Source organism: Mustelus asterias, chromosome 19, assembly GCF_964213995.1.
Source record: "Mustelus asterias chromosome 19, sMusAst1.hap1.1, whole genome shotgun sequence".
Classification (NCBI taxonomy): Eukaryota; Metazoa; Chordata; class Chondrichthyes; order Carcharhiniformes; family Triakidae; genus Mustelus; species Mustelus asterias.
In genome coordinates this window covers 1,034,013-1,046,040 of record NC_135819.1, presented here as the reverse complement: position 1 = coordinate 1,046,040, position 12,028 = coordinate 1,034,013, and the positions used below count along the sequence as shown (strand labels likewise).

Below are 12,028 nucleotides of genomic sequence, written 5' to 3'. Positions count from 1 at the left end.
ATAAAAACAGAAAATGCTGGATAATCTCAGCAGGTCTGTCAGCATCCGTGGAGAAACAGAGTTAATGTTTCGAGTCCGATGCGGCTCTCGATAGAACAAGTTAACTCTGTTTCGCTCCCTCTCTGCTACTGGGTTTATCTGGCATTTCCAGGATCTTACAGATCTTCAATCACGTCACTCCCTCAGTCTTCGTCTGAGGGCTCTGGGTCTGTGCTCTGTGGAGTTTGGAAGGATGAGGGGGGGATCTCATTGAAACTTACAGAATACTGAGACGCCTGGATAGAGTGGAAGTGGGGAAGATGTTTCCATTAGTCGGAGAGACTCGGATCCGAGGGCACAGCCTCAGAGTAAAGGACTTTAGAACCGAGATGTGGAGGAATTTCTTCACCCAGAGAGTGGTGAATCTGTGGAATTCATTGCCACAGAAGGATGTGGAGGCCGGGTCATTGAGTGTCTTTAAGGCAGAGATAGATAGGCTCTTGATTGGTAAGGGGGTCAAAAGGTTACAGGGAAAAGGCAGGAGACTGGGATTGAGAAATGTATCAGCCTTGATCGAATGACAGAGCAGACTCGATGAGCCAATGGCCTAATCCTGCTCCTATATCTTGTGGTCTTATGGTTTTCTAAACTCCAATGGAAACAAGCCCAGACTGTTGAAACATTCCTGATGAGACAACATTAATGTTTCACAAATAATCCGAGTTTGTTGATGGAGAATAAAAAGGAAAATAAACAACAGGATTGTGTAGTTGGCCGTGTCAAAAACCTCACACAGATTGAGGACAGATTGGGCGGCACGGTAGCACAGTGGGTTAGCACTGCTGCCTCACAGCTCCAGGGACCCGGGTTCGATTCCCGGCTTGGGTCACTGTCTGTGTGGAGTTTGCACGTTCTCCTCGTGTCTGCGTGGGTTTCCTCTGGGTGCTCCGGTTTCCTCCCACAGTCCAAAGATGTGCAGGTTAGGTCGATTGGCCATGCTAAAATTGCCCCTCAGTGTCCTGGGATGCATAGATTAGAGGGATTAGCGGGTAAAATATGTAGGGATACGGGGGTAGGGCCTGGGTGGGATTGTGGTCGGTGCAGACTAGATGAGCCGAATGGCCTCTTTCTGCACTGTAGGGTTTCTATGATTTCTATGAGGAAGGCAGATGGGTTATAAACGGCCATACGAAACAGGGTTGGTGCGTAACTTTGACTGTCACCGTCACGGTTCACAGTGAGATCATAGAAACCCTACAATGCAGAAGAGGCCGTTCGACCCATCGAGTTTGCACTAACTCTCCCACAGAGTATATTACCCAGGCCCTCTCTCCCCTTGTCCTATCCCTTGCCACACACAATTTAGCATGGTCAATCCACCTAACCTGCACATCTTTGGACACTAAGGGGCAATTTAGCATGGTCAATCCACCTAACCTGCACATCTTGAGACATTAAGGGACAATTTAGCGTGGCCAATCCACCTAACCTGCATATCTTTGGACACGAAGGGGCAATTTAGCATGGCCAATCCACCTAACCTGCACATCTTTGGACACTAAGGGGCAATTTAGCATGGCCAATCCACCTAACCTGCACATCTTTGGACACTAAGGGGCAATTTAGCATGGCCAATCCACCTAACCTGCACATCTTTGGACACTAAGGGGCAATTTAGCATGGCCAATCCACCTAACCCGCACACCTTTGGACGCTAAGCGACAATTTAGCATGGCCAATCCACCTAACCTGAACATCTTTCAGACTGTGGGAGGAAACCCGAGCACTTGGAGGAAACCCACGCAGACACGGGGAGAACGTGCAGACTCCGCACAGACAGTGACCTGAAGCTGGGAATTGAACCCGGGTCCCTGGCGCCGTGAAGCGGCAGTGCTAACCACTGTGCCACCATGCTGCCGCTGAGACAGAAGCCCGGATTGAACGTATTTGAAGAGAGAGATGAAATGAAAGAAGTCATGCCGCCGCGAGATTCATTTCAAAGGTGGTGAGGCTAGAACTGAGACAATAGTTGGCGGCATGGGAAGGGTTTAAGGGTAGACCACAAGAAAAAGTTGATCATATCCAGTTGGATGGGGAGGAACGTTAGCCCAGGGGAGAAGATGGATGATGATATTATTGAGGAAGGGGCAGTAATTAAGCTGCAACTGAGATGTGGGAAATGAGCGTATGTTGCATCTCATTGAGAAGATGGCCCTGGGATGATGGGGTGGGGAAAATTGTGGGTGCAGCCTTAGAGCAAGGAATGAAGAGCAAAACATGACTTAAGAAGAAACAGTCAAGGTAATCACCTCTACAGTGGGAGTCAGTTTCACCAGCGAACATATAACGTCCAGAAACTGAGTAAAATCCTTTACCACAAGTACAGTAAAAACTCCCCTCTGTGTTGTGGCAGACAGCAGTGGGCCCACATGGGCTAGAGCCACACTCGTTGGTATCTGCAAAATAAACATGGTGAGCTTGGGATTTCTGCTGGATTAGTGGCTTCTCTGTTAACCTGCCGAATGGGAGTCTGGTCCACATTCCTTCTTTTTTTGCTGGGGAGTGCCTTCGGTGGGGTGAGTGGAACATCTCAATCTAGCTCACGCTGGGCAAAAGCGTCCCTTAACTCGGATATTCTGATAAGGAGGCCAAATCGTGGAAATAAAACTCAAACTCTGACCAGTGGGTGATAAACAAGGAGGACAAAGAACAGTACAGCACAGGGACAGACCCTTCTGCCCTCCAAGTCCCTGCCAATCGTGATGCCCTAATTAAACTATAAGAAAAACCCTTCTGCCCTTACTCGGTCCGTATCCCTCTATTCCCTCCCTATTCATGCACCCATCCAGATGCCTCTTAAGTGTTGTTAATGTGCCTGCTTCCTCTGGCAGTGCATTCCAGGCACTCACCACTCTCTATGTGAAAAACATCCTCCCTTAAACTTTCCCCCTCTCACCTGTGCCCCCTTACAATTGACACTTCCACCCTGGGGGAAAAAAATCTCTGATTATCCACCCTATCTATGCCTCGATCAGGTCTCCCCTCAACCTCCATCTTTCCAGCAATCTTCAACAGTTGCTTAGAAACATAGAAACATAGAAAAACTACAGCACAAAACAGGCCCTTCGGCCCCACAAGTTGTGCCGAACATATCCCTACCTTTTAGGCCTACCTATAACCCTCCATCCTATTAAGTCCCATGTATTCATCCAGGAGTCTCTTAAAAGACCCTATTGAGTTTGCCTCCACCACCACTGATGGCAGCCGATTCCACTCGCCCACCACCCTCTGTGTGAAAAACTTCCCCCTAACATCTCCCCTGTACCTACACCCCAGCGCCTTAAACCTGTGTCCTCTCGTAGCAGCCATTTCCACCCTGGGAAAAAGCCTCTGAGAGTCCACCCGATCTATGCCTCTTAACATCTTATATACCTCTATTAGGTCTCCTCTCATCCTACGTCTCTCCAAGGAGAAAAGACCGAGCTTCTGTATAATTGTTTCGCAAATAAATCCGACTGGTCCTGTTAGCCTGAACCAAACATTCTGGCTGCTTAATATTTAGCACCTTGAAGGGTAGACAGGAGAAGACAGTGGCGGTTAAACCTAATGGCACATTGTACTGTAATCTGACGTGCATTTGGAATTTACTCCCTTCCCTGAGCGTAGATATATTTACAGAAATTTTATAATGCCATTACGCGACCTCTGCAATACCATGTTAATGGCATTCACTTCCGCACTTGATTTGATCATTCCGGAATATTCGATTACATGTCAGTTTTCATAAATATTGAGCATCGAATCCTACAGATTCTTGGCAATGTCTGGGTGCAGTCAAAGCTGCTTCAGAAACAGCATCAACCACAACTCATAGATAACGTGTTCCAGATTCTAGCAACTCGCTACATAAAATAAATTTCTTCTCATCTTATCTCATTTACCAATGATCTTTTAATCTTTTAATCCCTCTGGTTACTGAGCAGTTGAAACAAATTCTCCTCATTTTCCTACTAAAGCCACTCATAATCTTAACTAACATAGTTAATTTTGAGGGTATATCTAGAGCAAAACCTCAACTAGAAAATTCTCGATCCCCTGGACTATGAGGCCACATCTGGAGCATTGTGCACAGTATTGGTCTCCTTAATTAAGGATTGATGTAAATGCTTTGGAGGCAGTTTGGAGAAGGTTCATTAGACTAACATCAGGATTGGGTGGGTTCATAGAATCCCTACAATGCAGAAGGAAACTATTTGGTCCATCAAGCCTGCACTGACAACAATCCCACCCGGTCCTGTACCTGCAACCCCACTTACTTACCCTGCTAATCTCCCTAATACTGATGGCCAATCAACCTAACCCACACATTTTTTGGCTGTGATGGTACAGCCTCAAAATAAGGGGGAGCAAGAACAAAGAACAAAGAACAATACAGCACAGGAACAGGCCCTTCGGCCCTCCAAGCCCGTGCCGCTCCCCGGTCCAGGATTGAATCCTGAATCCAGGATCCCCGCCCAATTTTCCAGCCTATCTACATACCAATATCCTATCCACCGAGCTGTCCCTCACAGCTACGATGCTTTGTTCATTACAACCTATTAACTCACCCCCACGCCCCCATTCCAGACCATGTGATCTCCAGGGAGAGGCGAAAACCCAGAGTGAAAAACCCCAGGGCCAATATGGGGAAAAAAAATCTGGGAAATTCCTCTCCGACCCCCTGAGGCGATCGAAACGAGTCCAGGAGATCACAATGGCCCTGATCGGAAAATGCTGCCCAACCCTAGTCATTTCCACTTCCACGAACACCATATGAATTCCCTGACCCCGAGACAGGTTCCCAACTATCCGCAGTCTCGCTCTGTACTGGCACCAGCAAGATGATCATAGAATGAAGCCTTGAAACGAGAAACAAGGAACAATTAGCCCGCGCCGCTCCCTGGTCCAGACTAGACCACTCTTTTGTATCCCTCCGTTCCCACTCCGTTCATATAGCTGTCTAGATAAGTCTTAAATGTTCCCAGTGTGTCCGCCTCCACCACCTTGCCCGGCAACACATTCCAGGCCCCCACGACCCTCTGTGTGAAATACGTCCTTCTGATATCTATGTTAAACCTCCCTCCCTTCACCTTGAACCTATGACCCCTCGTGAACGTCACCACCGACCCGGGGAAAAGCTTCCCACCGTTCACCCTATCTATGCCTTTCATAATTTTATACACCTCTATTAAGTCTCCCCTCATCCTCCGTCTTTCCAAGGAGAACAACCCCAGTTTCCCCAATCTCTCCTCATAACCAAGCCCCTCCATACCAGGCAACATCCTGGTAAACCTCCTCTGTACTCTCTCCAAAGCCTCCACGTCCTTCTGGTAGTGTGGCGACCAGAACTGGACGCAGTATTCCAAATGCGGCCGAACCAAGGTTCTATACATCTGCAACATCAGACCCCAACTTTTATACTCTATGCCCCGTCCTATAAAGGCAAGCATGCCATATGCCTTCTTCACCACCTTCTCCACCTGTGACGTCACCTTCAAAGATCTGTGGACTTGCACACCCAGGTCCCTCTGCGTCTCTACACCCTTTATGGTTCTTCCATTTATCGTGTAGCTCCTCCCTACATTATTCCCACCAAAATGCATCACTTCGCATTTATCAGGATTGAACTCCATCTGCCATTTCCTTGCCCAAATTTCCAGCCTATCTATATCCTTCTGTAGCAGATTAGGGACTGAGTTGAGGAGGAACTTCTTCACCCAAAAGGTTGTGAATCTGTGGAATTCCCTGCCCAGTGAAGCAGTTGAGGCCTCATTGAATGTTTTTAAGGCAAAGATAGATAGATTTTTGAACAGTGAAGGAATTAAGGGTTATGGTGAGCGGGCGGGTAAGTGGAGCTGAGTCCACGAAAATATCAGCCATGATCTTATTGAATGGTGGAGCAGACTCGAGAGGCCAGATGGCCTACTCCTGCTCCTAGTTCTTATGTTCTTAAACCCACGCAGATATGGGAAGAATGGGCAAACTCTGCACAGACAGTGACCCGGAATTGAACCTGTCCCTGGTGCAGTGAGACAGCAGTGCTAACCACTGTGCCACCGTGCCGCCCCTATTGCCTTATGGGGAAAGGCTGGAGAGGTTTGGTTTTTATCCACGAGGGTTTAGAAGAGTGAGAAGCAACTTGAGTGAAACCTTTAGAATCCTGAGTGGTGTTGACAGGGCGGACGTGGAGAGGATGTTTGCTCTTGTGGGAGAATCTAGAACTAGGGGGTCACTGTTTAAAAATAAGGGGGTCGCCCATTTAAGACGGAGATGAGGAGAGTTGTTTTCTCTCAGAAGATGGTGAGTCTCTGGAACTTTCTTCCTCAGAAGGCAGTGGGAGCAGAGTCTTTGAATATTTTTGAGGCAGAGCGAGATAGATTCTTGATTAACAATGGGAAGGTGAAAGGTCATCAGGGGTGACAGGTTATTGGGGTGAAAGGTTATCAGGGGTGAAAGGTTATCAGGGGTGAAAGGTTATTGGGGGTCGGCAGGAACGTGGGATTGAGGTTACAATCAGAACAGCCATTAATAAACGGTTGAGCAGGCTTGAAGGGCTGAATGGCCTACTTCTGCTCCTAATTCATATGAGGCGCACAAGATTATGAGGGTCATGGACAGAGTGGATAAGGAGCAACTTTTCCCCTCAGTGAAGGGTCAGTCACAAGGGGACATAGGTTCAAGGTGAGGGGGAGGAGGTTTAGGGGGGATGTGAGCACAAACTTTTTTTACCCAGAGGGTGGTGACGGTTTGGAATGCGCTGCCTGGGAGGGTGGTGGAGGCCTCACATCCTTTAAAAAGTACCTGGATTAATACTTGGCACGTCATAACATTCAGGGCTATGGGCCACGTGCTGGCAATTGGGATTGGGTGGGAGCTCAGTTGTTTCTCGCATGTTGATGGGCCGAAGGGCCTCTTCTGCACTGTATGATTCAATGATTTGTAGATCGACCGATGTGTTACTGGCATTGGTGACAATTTCCAGTTGTTTTTGCTGCAAGTCTCTCACATACATAAACACAGCGGCTACAAGAGCAGGTCAGAGGCTGGGAATCCTGCGGCAAGTAACTCACCTCCTGACTCCCCAAAGCCTGTCCACCATCTACAAGGCACAAGTCAGGAGTGTGATGGAATACTCCCCACTTGCCTGGATGGGTGCGGCTCCAACAACACTCAAGAAGCTCGACACCATCCAGGACAAAGCAGCCCCGCTTGATTGGCACCACATCCACAAACATCCACTCCCTCCACCACCGACGCTCAGTAGCAGCAGTGTGTACTATCTACAAGACGCACTGCAGCAACTCACCAAAGATCCTTAGACAGCACCTTCCAAACCCACGATCACTTCCATCTAGGAGGACAAGGGCAGCAGATACATGGGGAACACCACCACCTGCAAGTTCCCCTCCAAGCCACTCACCATCCTGACTTGGAAATATATCACCGTTCCTTCGCAGTTGCTGGGTCAAAATCCTGGAATTCCCTCCCTAACGGCATTGTGGGTCAACCCACAGCACGTGGACTGCAGCGATTCAAGAAGGCAGCTCACCACCACCTTCTCAAGGGGCAACTAGGGATGGGTAATAAATGCTGGCCCAGCCAGAGACGCCCATGTCCCAGGAATGAATAAACAAAACCCACAAGTCCAGTTCAGTTCAGGATTTCTGCTTGATTGTGATATCTATTCACTGCCTGAGTAAATTGTCCTTCTCCTACGCCCTCACCTCCCCACATAATATAGTGAACCGCTGGTGGGAAGTGTCAGATAAACCGGACAGCTGAGTAAGGATACTGACCTTGACAGAAGGACACCTGTGTGCCATTCAGGAGTTGACTGAACACTGAGGTAAAACCACGTTGACAGCTGCAATGGAACCCTCCAATCGTGTTGTGACAGGTTGAGTAGGGTCCACAAGGGCTCGAGAGACACTCGTCTTCATCTGCAAAGGACAGGAAAGGTCGTCAACAGAGGGGGGAGGCTGGGAGCTGGAGATAGAGGGACGTTATAAAACCTTGATTTCTAACTCAAGCCTGATCGAGGAGATAAAGGTTCTCTTTCTGCTTCGTCCTCAGAATTGGAAGGAGCAAGAAGCGGCCATTGAGCACGGAAATAATGAACTTCTGCATAATCACCTCCATGGGGACCATGAGGTTGGTCTATTGGGGTATGAACTCCCTGTCTGGAATATAACCGCCCCGCCCGCCACGGGAATCAGAGCGGGCGAGGAGTGGACAATGGAAATGTCTACTGACCTTGGGTGGGATTTTATGCTTTCATAGAATCCTACAGTGCAGAAGGAAGCTATTCGGCCCATTGAGTCTGCACTGACTACAATCCCAAACAGGCTCTATCCCCATAGCCCCATCCATTTACCCTAGCTAATCCCCCTGACACTAAGGGGCAATTTAGCATGGCCAATCCACCTAACCTACACATCTTTGGACACTAAGGGGAAATTTAGCATGGCCAATCCACCTAACTTACACATCTTTGGACACTAAGGGGCAGTTTAGCATGGCCAATCCACCTAACCTGCACATCTTTGGACACTAAGGGGCAATTTAGCATGGCCAATCCACCTAACCTACACATCTTTGGACACTAAGGGGCAATTTAGCATGGCCAATCCACCTAACCTACACATCTTTGGACACTAAGGGGCAATTTAGCATGGCCAATCCACCTAACCTGCACATCTTTGGACACTAAGGGGAAATTTAGCATGGCCAATCCACCTAACCTACATATCTTTGGACACTAAGGGGCAATTTAGCATGGCCAATCCACCTAACCTGCACATCTTTGGACACTAAGGGGCAATTTAGCATGGCCAATCCACCTAACCTGCACATCTTTGGACACTAAGGGGAAATTTAGCATGGCCAATCCACCTAACCTACATATCTTTGGACACTCAGGGGCAATTTAGCATGGCCAATCCACCTAACCTGCACATCTTTGGACTGTGGGAGGAAACCGGAGCACCGGAGGAAACCCACGCAGACTAAGCACAGACAAGCCGGGAATTGAACCCGGGTCCCTGGTGCTGTGAGGCAGCGGAGCTAACAATTGTGCCACCATGCCGCCCATAGAGAGAAGGGGGCAAGACCAGAAGCAGTAAAGAGATGGATGATAAATGTTGCTGGTGAACATTTCAGGATTGTAAGCTTACACTTCGAAACAAACTTCAAACTCACCAACACAAGTCCCGTTGCTGTTGCTGGTGTACCCATAAGCACATGGCTGGCCCGTAACATACTGACTGCAAGAGAGCACGAGGTAAACCACTAGGAAGGAGAATAAACAGTCACGTTACATCTTTTATTCATATCGATTATTGCCAACATTTCCCAGTCCTATCACCAAGACAACAGGGCGACGGGCTCAATTGGTTCATTTTGAATGTTGGATTTGTGTTGGACGAGGTTCATGGGAAGAGCATAAATACCAGCAGTAAACAGTTGGGCCGAATGGTCTGTTTTGGTACTCTAAATTAATAGAATCCCGACATTTGGCCCATCGAACCTGCATCGACAACAATCCCACCCAGATCCTATCCCCAAAACTCCACATATTTTACCCGCTGTTAGCTCTGCTGCCTCACAGCGCCAGGGACCCGGGTTCAATTCTCGGCTTGGGTCACTGTCTGTGCGGAGTCTGCGTGGGTTTCCTCGGGTGCTCCTCTAACCTATGCATCCCAGGGCACTAAGGGACAATTTAGTACGGCCAATGCACCTAACCTGCATATCTTTGGACTGTGGGAGCAAACCGGAGCACCCAGCGGAAACCCACACAGACACGGGGAGAACGTGCAAACTCCACACAGACAGTGACCCAAGCTGGGAATCGAACCCGGGTACCTGGCACTGTGAGGCAGCTAACTACTGTGCCACCTTGCAACACAACGGCCAATCCACTGGAAATCCTGCAGGTTTAACATTAATTTAATATTGGTTCTTGAGAGTTTTCCATTGGACTATTCTTGTACGCTGAGTTAAATGCAACCCTTCAGTGGAGTCCATCAAAGTCAGAATCCACGTTCCCCCATGTTCATTGTATGGTGCAAACTCCAAAGAATGTAAATAATGTGCAAAATCCGCACAGACAGTGACCCAAGCCGGGAATCGAACCCGGGTACCTGGCGCTGCGAGGCAGCAGTGCTCACCACTGTGCCACTCCATCACCCAGGACAAAGCAACCCACTTGATTGGCATTCCATCCATAATCATCCACCACCAATGTTCAGTAGCAGCCATGTGTACCGTCTACAAGATGCACTGCAGCAGTTCACCCAAGGTTCCTTCAACATCACCTTCCAAGCACAAGACCATTCCCATCTAGAAGGACAAGGGCAGCAGATACATGGGAACACCACCAATTGCAAGTTCCCCTCCAAGCCACTCACCATCCTGACTTGGAAATATATCAGTTGTTCCGTCACTGTCGTTGGGTCAAAATCCTGGAACTCCCTCCCTAACAGCACTGGGGGTGCACCTACACCTCAGGGACTGCAGCAATTCAAGATGGCGGCTCATCACCACCTTCTCGAGGGGCAATTAGGGATGGGCAATAAATGCTGGCCTAATCAGGAAGGCCTATCTCACCTGAAGAGATGACAGTGGGGCGGCACCATAGAAATCATAGAAACCCTACAGTACAGAAAGAGGCCATTCGGCCCATCGAGTCTGCACCGATCACAATCCCACCCAGGCCCTACCCCCATATATTTTACCCACTAATCCCTCTAACCTACGCATCTCAGGACACTAAGGGGCAATTTTAGCATGGCCAATCAACCTAACCCGCACATCTTTGGACTGTGGGAGGAAACCGGAGCACCCGGAGGAAACTCACGCAGACACGAGGAGAATGTGCAAACTCCACACAGACAGTGACCCGAGCCGGGAATCGAACCCAGGTCCCTGGAGCTGTGAAGCAGCAGTGCTAACCACTGTGCTACCGTGCCGCCCGTATGCTACCGTGCCGCACGGTAGCACAGTGGTTAGCACTGCTGCCTCACAGCGCCAGGGACCTGGGTTCAATTCCGGCCTCGGGTCACTGTCTGTGCGGAGTCTGCATGTTCTCCCCGTGTCTGCGTGGGTTTCCTCCGGGTGCTCCGGTTTCCTCCCACACTCCAAAGATGTGCGGGTTCGGTTGATTGGCCGTTCTTAATTGCCCCTTAGAGTCAAGGGGATTAGCGGGGTAAATATGCTGGGTTACGGGGGATAGGGCCTGGGTGGGATTGTGGTCGGTGCAGACTGGATGGGCCGAATGGCCTCCTTCTGCACTGTAGGGATTCTATGAGGACAGCACTCCCTCAGCACTGCATTGACAGTATGAGGTTACGTCTCGGGCGTACGGCACTTGGAGGAATGACCTTTTGATTCTGAGGACAGAACTTTCCGGTCACGCTTGCCCCAAGACTGGAAAATCCCACCTGAGGTCAATGGGTCTTTGCGTTGGTCTGTGTCCCGCCTGCTACGATTCCAGTGCACTGTAAAAGTCCAGTTACTCCTGCTGTGCGATCCCAGAGTCGCCTCTGATACAATCTCAAAGGCAAATTACAGTCAACCACATTGGCTGTGGCTCTGGAGCCACATGTAGGCCAGACCGGGCCCTGAAGGCAGATTTCCTTCCCTAAAGTGAACCAGATGGGGTTTTTAAACTACAACCAATGATAAATGTCCTGATTCCCATTACTGGGACTATATTCCAGATTTACACCAGTTGTGTTGGTGGGATTTGAATTCATTTCCTAAGGATCTGGTGGTTGTCCCAACCCACTAACAATATCGCCATGGCAACATGTCCCCGTCCACCCTCCATCCCACAGAGCAGCAATTTTAAACCTCCCCAGACACATCTTGTATCGAAGCTTGGCTTCACAGAGAGGAAGTGCCACATCGGAACCCAGAGTCTAGGAAATGTCCGCACTTTACCACAACCCCACCACTGCCTGTTACCGGGGAAACGAGATCACTGGCCAAATGGGGAAGTGAAACAAAAAGC

The 12,028-nt window shown here is 49.1% G+C and overlaps 1 protein-coding gene across 3 annotated transcripts in view; it reads right to left on the bottom strand.

Moving 5' to 3' along the window:
• The window catches only part of LOC144507669 (adhesion G protein-coupled receptor E3-like), a 102,073-nt gene that overhangs the window by 58,254 nt on the left and 31,791 nt on the right, over positions 1 to 12,028 (bottom strand). The window contains exons 2-4 of one of the 3 annotated variants that reach the window (XM_078234825.1): positions 9,217 to 9,306; positions 7,815 to 7,958; positions 2,289 to 2,435 (exon numbers count right to left, since the gene is read on the bottom strand). In XM_078234825.1, the coding sequence (XP_078090951.1) occupies positions 2,289 to 2,435; positions 7,815 to 7,958; positions 9,217 to 9,306 (381 nt within the window). The remainder of the gene's footprint in view (positions 1 to 2,288; positions 2,436 to 7,814; positions 7,959 to 9,216; positions 9,307 to 12,028) is intronic. The other 2 variants (XM_078234826.1, XM_078234828.1) reach the window with 2 other exon arrangements.